The following is a 25,784-nucleotide window of genomic DNA, read 5'->3' as shown; positions in this document are numbered from 1 at the left end:
GAGCAGCACTGTAGCATGAACGTCATGTCAGAACCTCACACTCACAGCGTATGCCAAAATATTCCCCCTATCATTCTTCCTCAGTGGCTTTGACTTATTCTCTGTCTGTCTTGCTCCTTTCCAGCCCACGAGTCCTCAAATATAAACAGTTCACAATAGAAACAGATAAATCACTGACAGAAAGAGACCAAACCTCTGAGAAGCATTTCAAATTCTCATGACATCACAAACTTGGCTCACTGTGAGATTTAAACCAAATAAAGAAATTAACAACCAGTAATAATGAACGAAGTTAATTATAAATATGCTAAATATAGGCTTTGTATTTGAAGCTCAAAACCAATGGAACACAAAGACACTTTTAGACATTTATTTCTGAATGAGTACAAGTAGCTTTGATGCAGAGGATGATCAGTTATCTATTGTACTGCTTTCTTGATATTAATTTAAAAGCAAATGTGAAATGTGCAAATCTGTATTTCATTTAAGGGTGCCATTGCATAAGCACCCTTACTGTGAAAATGCTGAATCAGTATTCACACTATTGTTTCCTGTTTAAAGTTTCTCCCACACAATTGTTTCAGTCAAACCATTGTATGAAGAATTTGTTTTTTTTTAAACCATTCATAAATCAAAACGTTCAGTTCAGTCGCTGAACGTTGAGCTGAAACGAGCTGAACGTTTTGATTTCTACACAAAAGAGTTCTGTAAAGAAAGTTAAACTTTTTGAAAAGTATAAAAGTTGCCAAAAAACACACAAAGGTTTGACTTTGTGTGTTTTTTGGCAACTTTTATTCTTTTCAAAATGTTTAACTTTCTTTACAGAACTCTTTCGTGTAGAAATACATCAAGATCTCTTCAGTTCCTTCAAAACATCGTTCTTTTTAAAACCTGTTTCAGCAGATTTGTTCTATTCTTGTCTTCTTATGCTCCTTTTAGCTGGTATTTTGCTAATTTTAGCCTATGTGTGTGTGCATCAGTAAAATACTTGTATTTATTCCACACAATCATCCACCTTAAATTTTCCAGTCCTGTTTTAATAGACTACAGATGAATCCTGATGTTCTCGTTTTTAATCGCTCTAACACTAAGAACACACAGCAGTAAGGGTTAAAAACAGTTTTTAGAACAGAGCCAGGAGCCTTTGTGTTCTCCTGCAGGCCCGTTGGGCTCGTGGCTCGTGGCACTTGGACAGGAACGAACATTTGTTCCTTGGTAAAAATAGAACCGATGTTACGGGAGCTCGGCTGTGCGGAGGGATACCACCGTGGTGCGGTCAGCGAAGGCTTCGGGATTCGGCGGAGAGACACAGCCATGGATTCGGTGCTGTTCAGTGTTCGACTGCTTCTTTCACAAGACCGACGTTTTAGCGGGTGGAGACTGCTGTTCATTTAAATCCCCACGGTCGGGTTTTCCACAGAATAACAACGAAGAAGTTTTTTTACTCCCTTTTTTTTTTTTTTTTTTTTTTTTTCTGGTACACCCTTGGATTTTTCATGGCCACTCTACCGTCGTAAATGACAGGTCTGTAGGGGCGTCGTTGTTGGGAAGTTTTCTTGGGGGAGGGGGGGTGGGGGGGACCGAGTTCGACCAGCTAAAGGGCCATGGCAGTCGAGGCTCGGCCGGAGCTGGTCGGTAAGCGGTTCCTCTGTGTCAGCGGGGACGAGCCACCTGAAATCGGCGACATCGCTCGCTGGCTTTGGAGGTCCGGGGTTATTCGAGCCGTCAACCACCGTGACAGCGACAGCTCCGACCTGGCGGTAAGGAAAGCGTTGATTTCCCCCTCTCTCCTCGGCTCTGTTACATGCGAAGCAAAATGGGAAAATTCTAGTTGTCGGCTAGCCAGCGAGTCCATGTTATAGCTCTGCCAGGCTGAGGCACTCCGGGCTCGTTTGTCCTCACTGTCGCGTTAGGTTGGTCTGTTTCTCCTTTATTTTAACCACTTAAACAAGAAAGTCAACGAGAGGCAGACTGCCAGCAGGGGGTTATTATTCCGAGGGAAGCAAACACTAGTTAGTTCTCGGTTTATTTTCATTAAACTCCTTCACATAATCCAGTCCAGATCGAGACAGACCTGTGTTTTTCATATTCCGGTCATGGTAAGAACCCTCAAAGCACTGTGGGCGAAGGGATTCAGGGAAAAAAACAAACCCCTGGCAGGTTTGTGGAGAAGTGTGTAGGAATTTTACTCCCCAGACAGACAGACAGAAGTTGAATGTTTTAATCTGCTGTATACTGCAAATCAGCTGACGGCTTTCAGAGTTCCTCCCGCCTTACAGACTTAAACTAATCCTTATTATTAGGTCGTGGTTATGCTGTTTTTTAGGCCTAATGATATAGCCCCGTGTGCCTTTTTTTTTTTACTTATTTCTTGCCCAACAACAATAACCCCCATCCACTTGGACAGAGAGGGGCAGGAATGCCTGGAGTCGGATAAAACCCCTAAAATGGTCTTGCTGTAGGCTGAACAATGGTCAGTTTGTCTTCAGATCTGAAAGGGAACATGCTGTCAGCACTGGGTTACAGAGCAGCAAAAATAATTAATGACTGGTACCTGTTTTACATGTTATTAATCAAGTCACCAGGCTGTCTTTGAGTGGCGGACCCTCGTTTAAAGGGAAAAATGTTATTAGGAGTGGGTGACAAAAGAATCAAACAATGAGAGTGTGTTGGTTGACAAGCCCTTGGTTGTGTTCTTAGTATTCCCCAGTACACAGTGTGCAGTCAGTGTGCCTGTCCTCCGTTTTCTTTTGTTCCCAGACTCCTTCTATCTGCCTGTGCAGATAACAGAGTGAACGCCAGCACAGGTCTGATTTGATCATTGTCTTTGTATATTGATGACAGCAAGTCATCAGATTGAACAAATATCATCTTCTAAGAGCTGTCACAGGGCCATTCTTTGTGTCTAATGTAATTGGAGTTCAGATTTTTGTGTGTTTACCCCATACAATAAAGGCTAAGGCTCGGCATATTGGCTGGGATTCTGTTTTGTTCTTGGCCGCTCATGCTGCTTTCCTCATCAGATGGCAGTGAAGGTCCTTTCCTCTGCACTGCTCTGAATTCATATAAAGTTATTATCGACCACCACCAGAAGACAAAAGACAACGTCTTTGCCCGCGTCTGTCTGTTAGCAAAATATCTCTTGAACCACTGGATGAATTTTAACAAAATTTTAAGAAAGTGATCATTTGATGTACATGTGCAACTGATTTCCTTTTGGAGTCAACCTGATTCATGATCACCGCCACAGTCAATTGACTTTATAAAACAAAACAAAATGTCTGTAACTCAGTCAATTACAGATATTGAGCTAAGATTTAATATGTTAAGCGAGATTCGTATGTAACCACTGGCATGCAAAGAAATACTGGACTTCGTATATGAACCCAAAAGTTGAAACCAGAGTGGGTACAGGGTCCTCACAAGATGGTCCTAGTAAAAGTTTTACATCCCATTGCTGCCATGTAAACTAAATGGACATTGCCATTACTAAAAATAAAACAACAAAAAAACTCATCCATCCATCTTGGACCCCTCAGCCGTGGTCGGGTCGTGGAGGCAACAGGTCCAGGAGATAAACCCAGACATCGCTGTCCCCAGCGACACTCTCCAGCTCCTCCTGGGGGATCCCAAGGTGTTCCCAGGCCAGAGAGGATATATACAAATATAAAAAAATACATCTCAGATAATGTGTCAAGGTGTTGACTTCTGTTGATTCATTTAGTTCTCACCTTCCTGCTTCATGTTCAGATATTCCTACGATTGATATGCATTCCTTTAAAGAAAAGAAAAGCCTTTAATTTGTTAGGATTTGTCACAGAGCAAAGGGAGGCAACGTAACTCCATGAATTACTTATAATTGCACAGTTAAATGCTCCTCTCAGTGGTAATTCCATTGAAAATTGCATGTGTCTGTTTGTATGGAGACCACGCTTCCAGCTTCTTAAATCCCCCATTGAACAGGTCCTTGTGTGTGATGTGATTTAGGCAGAGAGTGGTGTTCTGCTTTAATCCATACAATGGGGTACAGTCTTGTTAGCAAGGGGCTTAAATGGCTCAGTGAATACAGTAGCAAAGGATTCCAGATTAGATTAGAAGTGTGTCAAGCCGAGCTGTGAGGTTTCTGTCAAGTGTTTATTGGACAGAATGTTGACCATTTAATGTTGATGAAATGGTTATGTATTGAGTTTTAATGCAATCATGGTTTAGTTTTGAAACTGAAAATCTGAAAGATAAAATTTAAACAAAGCTTTGAGAACAGTGAGTTAACTATTACTCTGCTTGGATGAAAATTAACCATCAAATGTAGTATCGTTTAGTAATAATGTGTTATTGATTTTGCTTGTAAAGATGGCAAACTTATTATTAATAATATTGCTTTGACAATAAACATAGAACAGTTCTGGAGTCTGAAATGTTGAAAGGAAATGTTCATGAGCGCAAACTGCCACACTCATCTGGATCCACAACAACCAAGGCAGCCAGCAGGCCATATTGCCTAGAAGAGCCTTTGTTGTACATTACAGTCCACTGTGTGTGTACAGTAGCACAGCTGTCAGTTTGTTGTTTCAGACTGACCTGAGGTTCATCGTCATGTGGCTAATCAGCAGAAAATAACTGGCTGTGAATGGGCAAGAACCTTCCACATATATCCATGCACGGTTTTTGCAGTATGTTTGTGTGTGTGTGTTAGGCTCATGAATAACAGCATTGTCTAGAATGCAGATGTGCACAAAGAATAAAAATGCTTTCACACTGAAGTCTAAATGTACTGTAGCATTTGTGAACATCAAGAAATTGAAAGACCTAAATTTGAAATGCGTAGTATGTTAAATGTGTAGGCCTTTACTGGTTGGATGTCAGATTCATAGTATTGTGAAATATGAGTTGGGCAGTTGAAATAGTTGAGATTTTACAATGACCTAACAATTTATGCAGACACTATTCTTTTGTCTGGACAGTGTTAAACATCAGTAAACCATAAGAACAATACTTGCTGATTTTAAATGGTTGATCATTCTAACTACCTCAGAAATGTTAAAGAAATCTGTTTCAGATTTGTATTTGCAAGCACACTAAAGGTAAAAACAAAAAAACAAATCTTTTTTTAATAATCTGTAGAGAAAATGCAGCGGAGTACGAGGCAACTAAGGCCACTGGGAGGAAGTTTAAGCTGTTCAAGAGGCGTAAAGGCAAAAAACAAAGCTTCACTGCAGCAATCACTTTGTGCACTTTAAATGATAGGAAGACTAAGTGATTTATGGAAATGACTGATGCTGTTACACACTGTTTGTCAGAGGATTTGGACCCTATCCAAAAGGTGTTTCTGCTTTGACAGGTTTGTGTTGCTGCTCGTTGTTTACTTCTGTGTTTAGAATTTAAGGTCAAACTGTTTAGGTGACACAGCCTTCGGTCACAGTCCTGAATAGTTGCAAGGTTTAATTATCGCCTGCCACTGAAATGCGAATGATAAGTTTTTTTTATTTGCCTGTGTTTGTGTATATCTCTGTTTGTTCGCAACATATTTCCTGAGCCGCTGGACAAATTTTAATGAAACTCTCAGAAAGTAGTCACTGATTGTACATCTACAACTAAATAACTTTTGGATTCAAACCCAATTCAAAATGGCCATCACAAATGACCTCAAAAACTTAAAAATGTTTATAAGGCTGTCATTTTTCATTTTTATTTTTTACAGATATTGATATTTGGTGTGGTAGTAGCTAAGACTGATGTTCAACATATAGTGCTTATAAAAAGTATTCACCCCTTGGATGTTTAAAGCTGTTACAAATCAGTCATTAGTCAGTTAGTCAGATTTCATTAGTCCCTGCAGATAAGTGTACCATAACATCACATTGAACAATTCTCTATTGAAAATGCATTTTGTCTAGGAACATGGAGATAAATGCATATTGTTACAGATGTAGACTTGATCATCTGAGAATATTTTTGTATTTTTCGAATGAATATTGAATTCTTTATGAATTTATTTCTTTGGCTCTGTGTGGTACCAAATGGCAGTTAGCTTTTCCTTCCCGAGCTTTCTTCACAAATTATACCGTTGCGTCTTACAAAGCGCCTTTGAGTACGCACCGTCCTGGTGCGCCTCGGCCCACTTGCTAAGAGAGGCAGCGAAGCCACGCCGGCGGGACGTCGGGAGCAGAGCACGTGGATAGGGGCGGAGCGTGGAGGCTTGGAACCCATTGATAACTGCTTGCAGTTCTAGTTACAGCTGTTACCAGTTTTATCTCTGTGCATTTGTGTATGTGTGAGGTTTGGTCGAGTTGAGAAGGCCCAGTTGTGCTGCTTCTGCACTGATCCACAGATAAAGTTCTGCTACAGAGTGCTACCCCTCAAAATTTATATATATATATATACAAAATATAAAAAACACAGCTTTGCCTTGTGGTTAAGATGCACCTTTGATTGCAAGATTTAGAAAACATCTGACAAACAACAGCCAAAAACAGCCCACATTTTTAGTAAGTTACAGATAAATCGAAGCTTCAGTGTGGCGCAGAGTTTGTAACAGTTTCCTCCTTTTGGCGCTCTCCTCCCTGATTTCTGGCTGTGTGTGCATCATGACGCACAGCGGATGGAGAGGCTTTATGGGTTTACGCCTCATTTTCTCCATCCATGCTTATTCACTGTTAGTTTTGCATTAAGGTTTTATCTAAAACAATGAAGCCATGGCTGGTTAAGGTTTCTAACTGAACTAACAATAACTGTGGTGACACTTTCCCTCCTCTCCTCTGTGCACTCTCACTCCTTGGTGCACTGCAGTTCGACAAGAAAATAAATCTTTTAAAGATATTATTCCAGCAGGTTCCGGCTTTGAAAATTTCACTTTTTGGGACAATAAGGACATGTTAAAAGTTAACCACGTGTCTGTTTTTGGCGTGATAATTATAGCAATAACTTTACACTGTCATCAGATGCAGAAGCTTATTTAAAATCAAGCTGAAAATCCTTCTTTTCTGTTTGTGTTAATAAATGCTGCTACCTGCTTAACATAAAATGTTCTGTAGATATTGCGGTATAATTTTGATGTTATATTTTAGTACAGTACTTTAGTACAGACACACCTCAGTGTTGTGATTTAAGAAACAGGGAAAGAATACATTTCATCTGAGTGAAATAAATTGCGTTTGTAGTTGAGCGCCAATAGTAATGTTTTTAATAAGGCTGGTATTTACGTGTGAAGCTTCAGTTTTTCTGTGTGACAACCAGATAATGTGGTCTTCCAGTAACTGGATACAGAGTGTTGATGTGTTTTTGGTGCCTAAGGAAACAGAATGAAATCTGAAGCCAGGATGGGCTGGCTGGCTGGATCTACCCATCCCCCAGCTCTGTCAGACACACAGACCCACACACACACACACACACACACACACACACAGCACTTCATGAAACACTGCCTGTAGAGCAGCCATAAAGTGTTCTGTAGGCCTGCAGACTTCCCACAAAACCCCAGGAATGTGTTCAACTTTTGTCCTCAACAGCTGCTGTGTCCAGCAGAACCATGAGGGCTAAAAGTAACAAAAATGAAATGAAAATAGAGGTGGTGCGTTATTGAAACATGTCGGGGTCGACACGTTTGAATGAGCACTGCTTCTTTTCTGTAACATAGTTCTAACATTGTTCTACACGGCAGTATAAAACAGAGTTCACTCAACTAAATGAACAAAATCAGTGAAAATGCAGAGTGATACAGTAACATAGGGTTCTGTGACAATGAATGGCGTTAGAGTTATCTGACCTGCTTTCTTCAGTGTTTCCACCACTTTGGTTTTGGTCCTGTTGTGGAGCGTGGGAATAGCTGTGATGATCATGTTCTATTGTGGCTTCAGAGTGCAAAACTTGCGCACAAGCCCAGGTTTTCAACAGCCGAATGTGGACTCAAATAATTTTTTCCTTTAACTTCATGGAACTTGAAGAGTTCCAAACACTGGCTTTCAGTGCACGTGTCTTGGTCAGCCATGTCTTTCGCCCTCTTGTGTGTCCACAAATGTTGATATTCTTTGAACAAATTTAGGGCAGATACATGTTGCCTTATTTTTTGCTTGGTGTGCCTGTCTGTTGGCTTTACTGACACAAATTAACATCTTAATGTGATTCAATTATTCTTGTCCTCAACTAATTTATTAGATTAACATGGTTGTTCTGTGCTGTGGGTAGTAAAAATGAGGAATGACAACACACTAGTCAGTCTGGAACAGAATCTCAAACCAGATCATAACTTTGTGTTTATCAAACATCACAGAAAAAGCCCAGAGTTTTCACATCAGAATTTAAATGCAACGGTCATCAGACTTCAGTGAGAAGAAGAAGATGTAACATCACATGCAGCATGCTGTGTTTACAGAAGTAAATATGGATGCTGTATCAGTGTGTATCGGCTCTAAAGTTGTTGTGTAATCAGAGCCCAAAAATTTATTTTCTGCCATGTTTGTTTGGTCCAGTGTTTGCATTTGACCTTGCTGCTTCTTGCTCACTTCAGTGCAGAATTGCACTTCTGGAACGGGAGCAACATGCTAAAAGTATAACAAACTCAAGTATCGATCCCATCAGACTAGTGTCAATACGATGTAACACTAATGTTGGTGTCATATGTTGGTGCAGATTCTCAGTCATCCAGGACATGACAAATCAAAAAAGTTGAAAAAGGACAAAGCAACTGGACTTCTATTCTGTAGCTGAAGACATGCAGAGATCTGAGTTTTAAACTGCAGGATGTTGGTATCAGTAATATCAATATTTGGATTGATCCACATACCTCTACTTAAGTGATGTGAAAGTCGGATAAAGTGCAACATGACCATTCAGAATGAGGTAACTTTGAAAAACACTGAATATATATATAATTTAGTAACACAAAGTGACTGGCTTGGATTTAAAAAAAAAAAAAAATGCCAACACGCACCAACAGTGACGCAATCGCGCTGTCCCCACCCCTGTGTGAAGGTCCCACGCGATGTCGTGTCGTGCACCTTTTATAACATGGCGCGGAGCACGCACGCCGTGCTCCATTCAACCATCTCCTCTCTTTTTACCGTATTTCCACTGGTTAAGTAGCGTACTGCCCCCTCTCTTTTTGGAGAATACTGCTCCGACGTAAGCGCCAAGTATAAACACCTCCACCATCCGCTCAGGTTGTTTGCGGTCTTCGCGCAGCCCTGCGGGACTCTAATGAGCCCTGAGGCAGAGCCACCTTCAGCTACCTGGAGTTAGCAGGTCATCGGAGCCGCAGCAATAAACATCACGAGCAGGTTTAACCAAAAATGGTTAGTTGAGCCGAAACTCAGAGGGTGGGTTTACAAGACCGAATATAGTAAGCGTGTTTTGTACGTAGTGAAAATATTAATATGATGAGAGCTAATTTATCCTTGTTTAACAGTAAAATTATTCTATTAAATTCAGCATTAGATATGTTTTGTTTTTAGATGTAGTGTCCCAAGATGCAGCCTGTGCAGTGCAGTACAGCATCTCTCTGTTTTTCAGAGTTCTCTGTTGTTATTCATTGGCCTTGATGTGAGACGTGTGTTGGTGCTTTGTTTGCACTTTTTTTTTTACGTTATTTGTAAATGTGACCTAAATTAGGATTCAAATTAGGTGCAATCAATTATTTATTATTATTTATTTATTTTAATTGTATTTGTTTGTTAAAAAAAGTATTTCAAAAGTGCCTTTTTGTAAAACCGTAGTTGTATATTTGTGTCAAATATTTATCTTACAATATCACATAATAAATAGCCATATTTTCAACTTTCCTGTCAACTTTAATCATTTTTTTTTACTAAATCGCGGTCGGCCTGCGAACAGCCACCTACCACCAGGCTTGGCCTCTTTTCCTGGGGAACCCCTGCATATGGTTAATAAACTTGGATTTGGACCACTTTTACATGCAGTGCAGGGTTTCCCCAAGTGTATTATAAGCCTGGCGTGCCGCCAGGCTATACTGCCCCCGTCGCCATGCTAAGCTCTCTTGTTTATTGTAAAATACATAATTTTTTTACACTGTAGATCAGTTGGGCGCGCCAACGGTGACGCAATCATGCTATCCCCTCCCCTGTGCGAAGGTCCCACGCGGTGTTGCGTCTCATGGTCCTGCACTTCCCAATTTTTGTAACTTTGCATGGATCACACGCACTGCACGCACCGCGCTTCATTCAGAATGGACGATTTTGGTTCTCTAGCAGAGCTGGTTCGCCTGTATCATCATTTATATGATCCCTCTGTGAGAGAGCCACAGCAATAAACATAACGAGCGGGTTTACCCAAAAATGGTTAGTTGAGCCGAAATTCAGTGGATGGCTTTACAAGACCAAATATAGTAAGCAGGTTTTGTACTTAATGAAAATAATAATATGTCGTGTGCTAATTTATCCTTGTTAACAGTAAAATTAAGCTATTAAATTCAGCATTAGATATGCTTTGTTTTGTTGTTACATATAGTGATCCAACATGCAGCCTGTACCACAAAAAGCACAGTAAAGTACAGCATCTCTCTGTTTTTCAGTTTTGTTGTTATACATTGGCCTTGATGTGAGACGTGTGTTGGTGCCTTGTTTGCACTTTTTCATTGATGTTAATTTAATTTCTTTGTAAATGTGACATAAATTAGGATTCAAATTAGTTGCAAACAATTTGTATTAAAAATTTGTAATAAAAAGTATTTCAAGTCCCTTTTTGTAAAACTATATTTGTGTAAATATTTGACACAAATATCTTACAATATCACATAATAAATAGCCATATTTTCAACTTTCCTGTCAACTTTAATATATATATATATATATATATATATATATATATATATATATATATATTATTTTGATAGTACACCACGAAAGATCCGTTTGGTTATTTATTTCGTAGATAAACTCTTTCCAGAACATTTGTCTTTACGGAAAAAGCCAAGTCTCCTGGATTGCGCAGATCTTTGTTCAGGAATGAGATCTCAGTGTGATTTTTGACCTTTGCAGGTTTTTGTTGTTACTGTTCCAAAGTAATAAAAGTAACCTGCAGGTTTGTAAAGCTGAATCAAAGACATACCCGAGACTCCCATGCAAACATGCTGTTTGGTTCTTTGTTTTTGGGTTTTTCTGAAATTACTTCTGTGACACTGAATCAGCTTGATGTCATCTAAGCTCTTCAACACACAGAGATCTTTTAAGTCCTCTCTGCTGAAAATGTGAAAGCTCAACAATCTGTGATCCTTTTCATAAGAACGTTACAGAGTTAGTTTATTTGACTGATTGATTGATCTTTATTTGACCAGGTTAGTCAGTTTGAACAAATTCTCATTTTAACTAAACATGCTGGTCAAGCGGCAGCAAAAACAAAAGGGTCAGACAGCAGAAAGATAAGAAATATACAACAAACAACTAAACATTAGATAATACAGACCCAAGGTACGAATAACAATAAATATTTTGGTAAACATTTTGATTTTACTAAAACATATTTTCACCTTTTTTCAGTTTAATATAGCCCCAAACCTTTGGTCTCTTTGGTCTTTTATTCTGCTTATTCTCCTCATTAAAAACATTTTGAGAAATTCAAAGCTCTCGTGAATGTTTTTTTTTTCTTTTTTTTACCCACATCTTTGATTTGAAAGCAAGAAAATGTGAGAACAAAGCTTGATTCATACTCCACTTGAAGTGCAGAAACCTGTTCTCGCTGACGTAGTTGCATGACAAAAATTTGTTCTCCCAGGAGCTTCGACAGCCTCGTTTTCAATGCCATGTTCAGGCCGAACTCTTTCTCTCTGGTCCGCATCAAGTATTGTGTGATTGGTCAGAGCTTTGTTGTGGGCGTGTTTATACAGAAAGGTAGGTGCAGGCCTATGGAGTCATTTCGCTTTAACTGCTCCACTGAAGAGCAGCAGACCGAGGCTGTTAGAAAACCCAGTCATTTTCAACTTATAAAGATGGTGAAATGGCGAAGAGCTTGTGTAAGGAGATATCACAGTTATTGTGCACAGAGGAGACTGTTGAGACCCAGGTGGCTCTTTGTAGCTGTGTTGGCTGGGAGTAAGTATGTCTTTGCCGGGGAGTGTCGGAACATTTTCCCTTCGTTCGCTTGTTATTGTGTACCGTCTGTCACCAACGGTGGCAGTCTCTTTGTGACAAATTTTGCAAATGCCAAACAACGTTTACTGTCTCAGTCAGTATAATAAAAATGTCTGGTCGCAATAAAGGAAGCAAAGATCTGTACAGGGATGGAAGAGTAGAGACCCTGTAGGGAGGGGCTTTCCAGGAGTTCTGCCTGCCGTTTCTTGTCGAGTATAAAATGTCGGTTCAGAAAAGAACATCTCGCAACTACATGAGCGAGAGCAGATGTCTTCACTTTATGAGGAGTATAAATCCAGCTTGAGTCGTCTCTCTGTGCATGTGGGGTATACATAGTTCCCACAAGTCTCAGCCGGAAAAGATAGTTTCGCCATGTTGGGAGGTAAGCACTAGACAACGATGGCTTCAAAGCAAACTAAGCAAACAGGTATTTACTCATTCTTGTCCAATGTAGGAGAGAAATATATATGTAAAAAACTTTCCGCTACTGTTGGGATTGACCCATTTGAGGTGAGAAAAGAGGAAATGTCGGACGAGCCCGACAATTTGCCGCCCATCTTGTACTACGATATTGTTAATTGTTTAGTGTACACAAAAAGTGCTTACACCATGAAGGAGCTACATCATGTAAGCGCTTGTGTCTTTGACTGTGTGTGTTTGTCTGTTAAGAAAATATTTTATGAACCACTGAATGAATTTTAATAAAACTCTCAGAACACAGTTGTTGGCTGTACATCTACAACTGTTTACTTTATTGGAGTCAACCTGGTTCAACACATACTCTGAGTGCTGACTTATCATAGTAGATCTGAAGAACAATGCACTTTTACAGGTTTTCTTATCCGGCCTGAAAATGCCTTGAGTCTTATGAGATTTTTCAGTTTAAAATGGTTTGCAATGAAGTTGCTTCTTTCTTTTAGCAACCTAGACTTAAATTCGATGTTTGTTGCATTTTCTTTGTTTGATGATTTCAATTATTGGTAGATTTTTCTTTTTATAATGAATATAAAAGCAATTTTCTACAGCAAAATATTGAAGTATTTTCATTTATTTCTTTTCACCAGTAACTATGAAACTATTAATAAGCGTATTGAAAACGAAGTTTGAGGATGTACCACTTGATTTTAAATAATTGGTTCAGTTTCAAGGCCTGATAAGAATCTAACCCAACAGATAGAGAGGTGGAACTGGAGAGAAGTTTGACCTCTTTTAATCATTATTTAATGACTTCATGTCCTTGTTGTAAGCATTGTATATATTAGTAAAAGTCAGCAGTGTGAAAGTTTTATGGGAAGGTATTTTTGTCTGTTTTTCTTTGTGGCAGTGACTATAAATAAGACTAAGACAACAGATTTTGTTGTGACTTCTTGAAGTTTTGTTTTGGGTTCCTTTGCTGTTTATCGCAGACATGTGTGTTGCTGGAAAAATGTAAACAGTACTAACAATTTGTCACAGCCTTCTTATTCTTCCTGGTGTTGTACCAACAGGTTAAATAAAAACAAGTCTGTGATTTTTGTTGTGATTGATCGTTTCAGACTGATACAGTCGTAGCTGCCCTGTAACAAATACACTGAAGTATTTACAGGAGTAAAACTGTCACTGATTTAAAACAATGTTACAGTGTGTTACAAGAAACATTATACAGGGATTCCCTGTTAATTACAGCATTTTATTTTTGTTTTTTCAGGGGTTTCCCTTCCAGAATGGTAGTAGGCTAAAAAGTATAAGTAGAAGGCACCAGTTGTGGTGTGTGCCCCCCCCAAAAAATGTTTAAAAGTTGGTGTGATTTGGTGTATTAAGACATATGATTATAACACAAAAGACATGAGATTAAAACTCATTTATTGATTACAATCTCATCATTTCCTAACTAAAAGTGTCTATGACTAAATAGAATAATTTATATCTATAATCTATGATATGTCTTTATTTCTTCAGGCTATCTAAAATTTGGTGAAAGCAGAATGAGAGACAACTCTTCTTCTTCAAAAAAGAAATTGCTATATTGCACTTTGGGCATTGATTTTTACATTTATCTACTAATTCATTTAAATTTTAAAATGTTTTTAAAGTTAAGACTTAGGTGAATTTGTTTCAAGCACCAACACATAAAACACCAATACCGTGAACTGTGTTATAATTTCAGGGAGATGTATTTAAAATGTATACTCCCCAGCCCATGTACAACATAAAAATATGTTGTCACTTTTATTTCTGGGATTGTGAGTTAGCTTTATCGTGGTGATCATAACAGCAAAGCTGCTGTTGCTTTTACAATGAATTTCCACGAAGTAATTATTTACTAGCCCTCACTTCTTTTTTTTTTTTACAAGATATTGGTGATTTTTGTTTCCTGTAGGTGCGGCAGGTGGGTCATAACCCCACCATTAAAAATCATTTGCCCCAAAAAGTAGTTCCTCCTAATAATGTAATTTAATTATTTAGCTTGCCTTGTGTTTTTCAACTATATGTTAGTGATTCATTTCAATTATGGGGCAGGACAGATTACAGCCTGCATTCATCAGTAGATTCATCATATCATCTTGTCAGCAGTCAGTGTCTCATTGGGCCCTGTGGACACATTCTGTTGATTTTACTTCATTGATTCAGGTGCTGCTAACTCTGGATTTCACTTGATCTTATTTAATGCAGGAATAGCTACAGCACGACCTGCTGTGTCCAACAGTGGAGATTTTCTGTTTAGAAATCCATTTGTGAGACTAAAGATAAATTATCAGTCAGCAGCTTGGAGCAGACAAACATGAACAGAACACAGAAAACTAAAAACAGACGGGAGACATACAACAGGACATTCTCTACAACATGATAGGTATATTTTCTGTCCATCTACACTTAGATCAGCCACAGGTGGAACTTCTTTAACTAATTATGTGACTTCTGGACCTAATGATTGGGGGTTTAAAGTGAAAGGGGGTGAATATATATGCATGCACCACTTCTTCAGTTTTATAGTTTTTGATTTGTTCCCCCTATTTACCTTTGTTAATCTGGAGTTTTATTGTAGGATAATGACTTCAAATCAAAATAGAAATCCAAGCCAGAAAGCTGTGTACCTGTCTGTTTTATTTTACGCAGTTAAAATGGAAAAATACTCATGTTTTGGGTGGCTGTGTGTGCAGAAGGCATCCGTTTCTTTGATTTAATTAATATACCAGACTGTTTTCACAAGACAGAACCACGACCTGTGGGAGAGAGGAAAAAAAGGCTTCAACTTTGTGCACAAAAAAGCAACAAAATAAATATTCAGCAACATAGATCCCATCTTTTTTTCACACAGATAGTAAAATTTGTGTGGTTACGGATTCGGGAAGCAAATGTCTGCCCCACTAATATTTATGCTCAGGAGCCACTCCTGGTGATCTTAGTTTAGAATCCTGTAACGTGTATTCTCTCACGCATTTGGGCCAAACTACATTCTGGTGTTCAACCATTGCAGGCAGTGATGCAAAATACATGAAGACTGCACAGAAATGCTGCAATACTTGCACACTTGCACCCTGCTTTTCTCTGCACAAGGTTACAAGCTCCTGCTGCTCTTACAGTGTCACTCTGTATCACTTTAAATATACACCTAAACAGGTTTGAGTCATGCAAACCTGAAGACCTTTCGCATTGGTGACGCTTTTGCCAATTAATCGTGATCATTTCCTTGTAGCATTTAAAATGTCTCTAAAGTGCACAGATGACAACCAAGTCCACATTTTCTAAGTGGAAGAACAAGCTGGTAGAGATTGAATGTCTGCTGGGGTTTTTTTTCCTGATTTTTTTTTTTAAATTTGTTTATTTTTTATTCTTTCCCTGGTATATTCAGCCGAGCTGTGTGCTCTGGAGAATGACTCACTGGCTGCCATTCTGATATTACAGAAACACACAGGGATGGAGAGAGGCAGAAATACGAAGGTGAGCGAGGAGCTGATGTTTTGGAGGAGCTAAAATGAAAGAAAAGGCTGAACGCTATTTGAAAAATGAAAAGAAGAAGAGGGAGGCAGTTCAAGAGCTGGGTCCTCTCATTAGCTGTTTGGTTTTTCCAGCCAGCCAGGCTTTCAGGCAAGAGATGGAAGGAGCGAGAGGAGGAGAAGGGAAAGAGAGAGAAAATGGGAACGTGAGTGCGACTCAGAGAGAGGGGTTTTATCCTCTGTCTGGCCTTTCTCCCATAGCAACAGCGGCTTAGCCACGTGAATGCCAGTTCCTTTGAGTTCATTCACTGCACACAGCTTAACTCTTTCAGGCCCAGATTACAGCAGCAGCACACAGGGAGGAAACTAAACTGGTTTAACATAAAACATGGTTTTTATGTGTTCCAGGTGGAACAAGTCCTTTAGTTCAGTTACATCTTAAATTAAGACCATGTCCAGAGGTTTAAAAATAATGGTTGTGTTTGAATTTAGCATGCAAATCGATTAGTCAAGCAGAACGAAACGGTTTGTTCACAGGTGCTGCTGCTTGTTGATTTACATCTGATTGTTTGTCTAATACACTGCTGCTGCATTTGAATGTGTGTATTTATCGCTCTCTGCCGAAAGGCAAAGGCAAATCATTAGGCTGTTGTCTGTGTGTGTGTGTCTGTTAGCAAAATATCTCATGAACCACTGGACAGATTGTAATGAAATTTTCATTTCTAAATGTACATCTACAGCTGACAAACCTTTGGAGTCAGTCCAGTTCAAGTTGGCTGCCACAGTAAATCGGCATTGTTCAGCACAAAAATGGCAAATCATTCAGTCACTTTTACAGATACTGAGCTTAATGTGGTAGTAGCTGAGAGTCATTCGCAACATGCACTCTGAGTTTACCATCTCATGATTTTGCATGAGCTTGCACTTAACGTTGTTTTCAAGGTTTGACCAAAGCAGTGAATGAGTCGATGGTCAATATGCATTCCTTCAAAGGATGATAGGCCTTAAATTTAATGTCTGAGGTCCACAGTGTGACCTTATTTGCTTGCTGGTGTTTTGCTTTCTTCACAGATTTTTCTCTGTTTCCCCCCCCTAAACCATGTGTGTCTGCCCTCAGATTCTCTGTTAGAGCGCTCTTTCTTGCACTCCGGCTTCTTCTGCAGCCTCGCAGAAATGTTTTCTGCTTCAGATTTTTGTCAGTTCGCACTTGGTTTTCTGTTAAATCACACTCCCAGCCAGCAGAATGCCAGATATAACACTGATGTCTCTGCCTCCTTGTGGGTGCTCTTGTTTACTTCACTACATTTCCTCCAGGCCATGACTGGGTAACTGGCTTCAGAGTATCACATTTTCATCACGCTACGGTTGTGTATTTTTGGGGTTATTCTGAATTTATGGTACCGCATAAAAAACTTATTTCATTTGCTGCTGCCACAGCTGAGATTTCCAGAGTAAAGGTGATGCTGTGTAGAGATGAGAAAGGACTGCAGAACACCCATTTACTGCCAAGAATCATCACCTGAGGTGGCGCATAACAACACTATCACCCACCACTGAAGGTGAAAGGGCGATTATGTTTTTCTCTATATGTGTGTGTTGGCAAAATATCTCATGCATCTTTGGACAGATTTTAATGAAACTTGCAGAAAGTATTCGTCCAGTTGTAGATGTCGGTCATTGGATGGATCCATCACTTTTGCTTAAAACTTTGGAATTAACTGTTGGCGTCAACTCTGTTAGCAAAATATCTCATAAACCTCTACACAGATTTTAATGGAACGCTCAGAAAGTAATCATGACCCGATTCAAGGCTGCCACAGCCAAAAAACCTTAAACACAAAAATGCCTGTAATTCAGTCACGTAAACAGATATTAACCTAAAGTTTGGTGTGTTAGTAGCTGTGACTGATTACTAATACACAATCTGTACACTAATGGATTGTGCAACTTCTTTCTTTAAAATTTGATTATTACTTATTTGAAGTCAACTCTTTCAGCAAAATACCTTAGGAGCCACTGGATGGATTTTAATGAAGCTTTCAGGAAATCATCATAGGATGTCCATCTTAACTTTAGGAATCAACTAGGGATGAATTGAATATTTGAAGTCCAGTTAATATGGGCAAATTCAAAGAATTAATGTGACTGTCAACAACTCTGTGCTTCCTAGTGGATTTCTGCTCTCATAGTTTGAAAGGATTATAAAAATCAAAAGTCAGATGTACATATGTGCATACCCTTCCATGTTAAACCACTGGACCAGTGACAAAAGGACCGAATCCCTGGCTTGCAGGATTATTTACTGAACGAATTTGAAGAGTGGTTTTACTTAAAATGCACAATCAAAGAGCCAACCCAATTCAAGATGGCCACCACAGCCAGATGACTTTAGTAAGCACAGAAATGACTCTAACTCAGTCAATTTTACAATTATTGAGCTACAATATAATGAAGTAGTAGCTTAGTTATTTGCAACGAATACTCTGAGTTTGACATTTTGAGATTTTTCATGAGAGCACTCATAACGTTATCTTCATGGTTTGATCAAAATGGCTACAACTCCATCATATCTCATCAGAAGATGATGTTAGTCTAAAACTGGTGTGAAAGGAGGAAGTAGATGTTCATTCCTTGAAGGAATGCTAGACCTTTAATTACTTCTCTAATAGCAGCATTTTGTTTAAATCAGTTATGGAAAGATTATAAACTGGATCTGAATGTTTTCTTGAAAATTAGTAAATTGTTTTTGTTTTTAACCTAAACATGATCACTGAAATAGGTGCGCTGATTTTTATCTGTCATCAGTATTCAGAAGTCGTTGGATTATGCTTATTTCTGTGTTGTTGTACAGATGCAGGTAGGGCTTTGCTGTTTCTAAACCCTGAGGCGAAAGTTGCTTGTTTGATTCTTTTTTTGTGTTACTGGTTTTAAGTTCTACACAGGTTCCTTCATGTTCGTAAGAGAAGAAGAAGTTGGTTGAGCGTATTTGCAGTGAGTAGAACCTGATGTGTACTTTCAGCTCGCAGCGAATGAGAAAAGTTCTGTTTGTGCAGCAGTGAGCTAACTCTTTCCAGATGGTATAATGTTCACTCCTCCCTTCTCGGCTGCTTCCACTCACACAAGAGCTGTGTGAACAATTTGACCTTTGACCCGTGCCTCTACTATACTCACTAGAACTTAAAGAGGGAGTATTATGTGCAGGCGAAGACTCCGAGTTTTTGTCCCTCCATTTAATGTTCAAGCTTTTTTTTAAAGGTTTGACTATAGTTTTTGGTCCACTTAGGGCAGTTATTAAAAAAATAATCAAAAAACACTTAAATTTGTTGTTGTTTTTGTTTAATTTTTTTCTTTCTGCCAGCAAAAAAAAAGGCAGGCGATAATGCTTTTCCCTGTACTTGTGTGTGTGTGTGTGTCTGTTACCAACATTTCTCATAAACCAGTGGGGAGATTAATGGAACTTGCAGAAAGTAATCACTAATCACTGGATGTACATCCACAACTGATAAACCTTTGGAGTCAGTCAAACTCAAGATAGCTGCCACAGCTAACCAACCTTTGCAAACAAAAAATGGCTATAACTCAGTCAGTTTTACAGATATTGTGCAAAAATTTTATGTGGTAGTAGCTGAGAGTAATTTACAACATATACAACGAGTGCTACTCATTGGCTAAGATCTTTGCTTAAAGCTTTGGCATTACCTGTTGGAGTGAACCTTGTCTTTTAGCAAAATGTCTCATGAACCACTGGATGGATTTTAATGAAACTTTAATGGAAATAATCATTAGTTGTATATCTACAACTGGTTACTTTTCAGTGTTTTTTTTCTAATTCAGTATGGTTTCCCCAACTAATTGACATTAGTCAACAGAAAAATGGCTGTGACTAAGTCAGTTTTACAGATATTGAGCTAAAATCTGGTGTGGTAGTAGCTGAGAGTCATTGACAACACAAGAGGATTGTATTTACACACATCATGTTTTGTTTAGAAAAGAGGTTAGGAATGCAGAAGCCAACATTCATTCTGAATGTTCAGAAACGGCATTCAGTCCTCAGGCATTAGGATGTTTTGCACATCAGGTTTGAAACTTGACATTGAGTTAACCTCAATAGGAGTTGGCCCAGTATTTGATATATGCCAGCTGGAATGTGAACTGTAATTAAACAAGTTAACTCTTGTTAGTTTAGAGAGGAAAAATTTCAAACCAAACAACTCGTTTTCTTCTGCCTTCTTTTTATCCTCTTATTCTTTTGTCTCAAAGCAGCTTTGAATTAGTTCTTATCATGAAGACGGGATTTCTTGAATTCATGTTGACCTCTTCATCTTAAACTTCTTGTGCATCCTACAGGTCAAAAACCAATGAGTCACTTACCTAAATAATTGTCAGTTTATGTTACTTGCTTCATGAGTAGATTACTTTTCCTACTGTAGGTATCATTCCTGTTATTGCTTTTGTTGTTTTCCTCCTTTTTTACGACAACACTCGTAGTAATGATAGTTTTCAGCTTCACAAGTGTTTCTGAAAGCCATGAAATACAAAACTCGTCATCACTTTTTATATCACAAATTTCACAAATTTCCAACAGATCACCTGAGATATTGTAATATCGTATGAGATCACACATAATGTTATTGCCAAGGTTTGACCAAAATGGCTACAACTTTTTCATTTCTCAACATTAGGCAGGGGATATGTGTTCCCTCAAGGAATGCTAGGCCTTTATTTACTTGAGTTTCTTCACTATTTGTGGAACTGTTCAGTAGATGTTAGAGCTGAAGAGTGTTTGTGGTAATTGTTATCATTTTTGAGCAGTGTTTCAGACACCAGCATGTCTGACAAGCTTCCGTCCAAGCAGACACTCTTCTCTGCCAGTTGCACAAACATTTAGCCAGACTTCTCTGCCTTCCTCAGCCACCACCCCGGCACCCTGTCAATTTGTTCGGCCCCCACTCTACCACTCAGGCCTGAAAGAAAAGCTGCGGGTGGGTTGAAAAATCTTGGTGCGAACATTCAAGGCTTTGTTTTTAAATGCGCCGTACGAAGAGAGTAAAAAGTAGAGACAGTGAGACACACCTTGAAACAGAAGGCTGTTGGGTGTGCCCCTGAGCTCTCAAAAGTTGCATTTACTGCCAAACATGTTGACGTAGTAAGGTGTGGCTGTAGTTGTGGAGTCCTGCAGGGTAACAAGGGTTGGAAATGAAAGTGATGCTGCATAGTGACTTTACAGATGTGCTTTCTAATGGAAGCTCCACCAACTATACCCCATAGTGTTTGAAGGAAAATAAGTTCCTGTAACTGAAGCTGTAGCTTCTTCATTTCTTTCTTTGTTTAGTTTATAAAGTCACCAGAGCTACTGGCGTCAGCATAGAGTTTACACAGACATGGAAGATTCTGAATCAATTTTGAGATGTCAAAAAATCTAGTTTGCTAACATTAATCTGTGCTGCCACTTTAAGAGACTGAGCAGAGCAGCTAGTGTGTGGCGTCGTTTGTCCTAGTACACTTGCTATAGCTGCTGTAGTTAAAACATGTTGCTGTGTTTTTTATATATATTTTTTAACACTGAAGAATATATGTCTGTAAACAGTATGACTATGTTTAGTAATGACTTTGAAATGTTTGATTTGTGGATAAATTTTCAGTGATAAACACGATTCTAATCATGTTAGGTTTTCTTTGGCATTTTCAGTGTTAAGTTAGCATCTATGCTAATTATTGGTCAGCAGCTTGGGTTTAGTAGGGTTATTGATAATTTATTGTATAAAATAGAAATCCGTGTTAATTTATGCAAAATAAGCCATAGTCATTTCAATTAGTAAATTTGTGTTTCAGAATGTTTTGGTTGTACATCATAAACCTACCCACTGCCTCCTGTTGTGTGGTTTTGTTTTTTTTTTTTACAAACCTGATAATTGTAGATAATCATATCAAACCATATAAATCCTAATCAAATCATGAGGTGCCTAAAGAATCCCACTGCTAGCACCTATCATCTCATGTTTGTGCCATTTTGTAGTTCCGTGTAATGTTGTTGCAGCTTATTTGTGGTGTTCAGGAGCAGCATCTTGCCTCAATTCTTCAGTCAGTCTTCTATCAGCATTTACCCATTGTCATCTACCATCTTCTGGAATTTCCAGCTAGTGTTCTCTGTTGCTCTACTCCAGCAGATCTCAGACTGTTTGCCTTCTATTCTCCCCTTGTTTAAGTAAAGTCCAAACCCACAACAGCCATTTGAACATCAGTTTCTTCCAGGTCCATGTCTGGAGAACACATAACACTGTTGTTCTTTTATCAGAGCACATCATCTGACTGAACACAGAACTCAACTGGAACCAAAAAGAAAAAATGCTATGTACAAGATGTTCCTCTTACAGTGCTGCGTGTACTTTAACAACCCAGTTATGTATGCAGCAGCAACCACATGACTTTATGTAAGTCATATTTGAGTGCTATACAAACTCTGGCAAATTTGTGGGTACCGTTTCACAATAATAGAAAAAACCCTCGCAATTCATGTAACCGGAGCCAAAAAGTTCCAGCTTTGTCTCATCAGTCCCAGAAACATTAAATGAAATACAGTAAACAAATGCTTTTAACTGAATCACTTTTCCTGAGGAATGAAGTGTTGTTTCAGTGAGCAGTAAGGGCAGCAACGGATTTATCTTGTGTTTTTATCAGTCTTGTTAAAGCCGCACGTCAGTGGTGTATTTCTTTGTGTTCTTGGCAGATACAAACACAGAAATTTGTTCCTACCCTTACAGTGTAGAATGAGATTATGTAACCTAACTGTTGGGTCACTGCTATGCAGCCTTAAATTGTTCTGATGTGTATGTGAGGCACATCATGACCAACATGACCGATAGATCACACTTGGTATGCTAGTACAGCAGATCTTGCAGCAACTTATCTCAGGATAAACACAAGGTAGACACATGAAAGTGTGAAAAGGGTATTAAGACTGTAATTTATGCAACCACAGGGTAATAAATAAGTTTGATGCAAGTCGAGTTAAAAATTGAAACAGAGTAAACATCACTCTACGTTATGAAACGTTGTGTGCACAGACCCTGCCTGGATGGCGGTGTGCTTGTGTCAGTGGCGGGTGAAGTGGGATGTGAAGTCCAAAGTTTCTGTTGACTTTACAACAGAACATTGTTCCATGTTCTCCTGTGGTAACCACAACACAGAGAGCAGCAGTATGGGACTTCCTCAGGAGTTTAACATCTTTCTAAGATATTAAAAATAAATTAAAGACATTTTTTAATAACTTATTCACGATTGCACTTATGTATGCATTGTCAAGGTAGAACACCAACAAAGACATTCAAGAATGTAAACAAACATCTAAATTTATTTGTGCTTTTTTTGAAATGTATTCCAACAAGAAGACGTTTTTCTGTTCGTTCTTGCTCTCTTTGAAACACTCAAACTAAATGCTGTTTACCGTAAAATATTAGGACTTTTCCCCAAACCCTCAATAGTAAAATCTAAAAACTCAAAAAGTGTATTCTAAATGTGTGTGGATGCAGACAGACTGAATGTGCTGAGAAAGGTCTCTGCAGGGCAGCACACCCTGACCTGAGTGACTCTTGAAGTCTTCACACGATCCAGCTACACTGTTGGTGTAACTTGAGATTGTTCCTTGAGAATCTAGGGCAAGGTTCCTTCTCCACACGTGTCTGTCTGTGTGTGTTAAGCTCCCCTATTGGATTTCAGTTGTGCATGGATTTGTTGTGTGTGTGTGTTTACATTTACTGGCTCGTGTGATGAGATTTGTCAGCAGATATATTGACTTGAAAGCGCACTATTGTTTGAAAGGTGGGTGTGTTTGGTGTGTATGCATAACTTTGTGTGTGTGCTTGTTCTGTGTGTGTGTGTTTGGAGGGGAGTGATTGTCAGCCCTAATGCAGCAGATGAAGGAAGGGAGGGGTGTTCTGCTGCTGGCTCCATTGATTGGTTCCACACAGACTGAAACTTGACCTCCTCACCAGATGTCTGAAACGCTGCCAAAGACATGCACACACACACACACACTTGGTCCACAAGCAGGCAGGACACAACTCTGCACTCATTCTGCTGCTCTCACTAACAGGACGTCTAGCTGTATTTTACCTTCTTATGTCTGTGTTTCTCCCCTAATCTTGGCCACAGTTAATGAGGCTAACTTGTTGAAGTGAACCATTTTCTGTTTGACAAAATGCACGTTGTTTGCAAAGAAATAAGATGTCTCTTTAATGGCAGCTTTCTTTGAAATTCTCTACACAAAGCATGCTTGGACATGGTTTAACATCTTCAAGCTCTGCACCAGTCAGCAGTTGGAATGTAGCTGGAGTTGCATTAAAGCCAAGGGAGCACGGTGTGCCATGTTTTTGTAGTATTTCACAGCTTGCGGGCAGTTTCGGCATGACGGAGAAAAACTGTTTCTGTGTCTGCATGCTTACACTTTGTTTCAGGAAGAAGAAAAATTAAGCATCTCGGGAAGAAACGTTTAGAGAATTAGGTGTACAATATTTTCACAGTATTTTCAAAATGTGTTAGATAGGCAAATGTGCTAGTCTTAAAGCGCAAGTTGTTGCAAAATGAGTGAAGTCAACTGTACAACTGGATTTTCCTGCTGCATAAATCTAATGTTATTATTGTTATTCTTGCAGTAGTAGTAGGGTGATTACGAATTACGATACTTACATTCAGCACCTCATCTGTACAGGCCGCCTTAGAATAACTTCTTACTTTGCAAAAAAAAATTATAAATACATTTCTTTAATTTTCTGTAAACAGAGAAAACTGAGTGCTGAATAACTGCCAAAATTTGCTGAAGAAGCTGAAACTGAGTTGCTAAAGCTAAAAGAAGCTGAAAACTATCTGTAACCGAAAAGGAGCAAAACACTAGGTAAACAGTGAAGGTGGCAAAACAATAGCTAAAAGTTTAAAGTGTCAAAGGTCTGCCTAGAAGCTGGAAGTATCAAATTGCGGTCTAAAAGGTAAAAGTATCAAAAGGATAGCTAAAAGTTGCAAAACACTAGCTAAAGGATAAAAGTAGCAAAAAGGTAGAAGTTGTAAGTATCAAAATTCCATCTAAAAGGAGCAAAAGTAGACCAAAATACAGCGAGTTTGCTGAAGCAGATTTCAAAGAGAACATTTTTGAAGGAGTTACACAAAAGTGTATTTCTATGGACAAAACATATTTGTAAATAAAGTTAAATATTTTAAGAAGTATCGAAGTAACCAAATCCAAAAGTCACAGCATTCATTTCCTGAATGAGCCGAGGGTTTTCATATATGAATAGCTAAAATAGCACAAAGTGTTCAGAAGTAGATTTCAGGAAAATGTACAAAGATATCCCACAGGAAAACAATTGTGTAAACGCTGACTCATCAATTATTTCTCATTGCACAATAATTGCAATGAGAAATAATAAATTTGTGCAGTTGATGTTCAACAACTGAAATGAACAAATATGCACCAGGTTTTTTACAGTGTGCAGGATCCACACGATGCATCCAGCATTCAGACTGTTGTGTTTTAACAAATAAAAAGGATACTGAGGCTATTTTATTAGCTTTAAATGCTAAAGACAGTGAGTTAGTCAAAAATATCTATGAAGCCAGTGAGAATTTGAACAGACAAATCATACCATTTTAAACAGCATGAGGTGAAACATCAGCTTACCTTACAATAGTGACAGGCGGTTGGTGTTTACGCAGATGACTCCTTAGATCAGTGTTTCTCAACCTTTTTTGGGCCAGCGCCCCCCTATCCATTATCAAGGCCTCTTACCGCCCCCCTCCC

The 25,784-nt window shown here is 38.8% G+C and overlaps 1 protein-coding gene across 3 annotated transcripts in view; it reads left to right on the top strand.

Annotated features, from left to right (window-relative positions):
* The first annotated feature begins 1,568 nt into the window (after window positions 1-1,568).
* jmjd1cb (jumonji domain containing 1Cb) overlaps window positions 1,569-25,784 on the top strand; it is a 129,966-nt gene continuing 105,750 nt past the window's right edge. For 2 of the 3 annotated variants that reach the window (XM_017431847.3, XM_017431846.3), the window contains exon 1: window positions 1,570-1,760. In XM_017431847.3, the coding sequence (XP_017287336.1) occupies window positions 1,605-1,760 (156 nt within the window). In that variant the 5' untranslated portion in view covers window positions 1,570-1,604. Of the gene's footprint in view, window positions 1,761-25,784 lie in introns of all 3 variants that reach the window. The other variant, XM_025009500.2, reaches the window with a different exon arrangement.

The sequence above is a fragment of the Kryptolebias marmoratus genome, linkage group LG2, assembly GCF_001649575.2.
Source record: "Kryptolebias marmoratus isolate JLee-2015 linkage group LG2, ASM164957v2, whole genome shotgun sequence".
Taxonomy (NCBI): domain Eukaryota; kingdom Metazoa; phylum Chordata; class Actinopteri; order Cyprinodontiformes; family Rivulidae; genus Kryptolebias; species Kryptolebias marmoratus.
The sequence above is the reverse complement of the archived record's forward strand: the minus strand, read 5'-3'. Positions and strand labels throughout refer to the sequence as shown.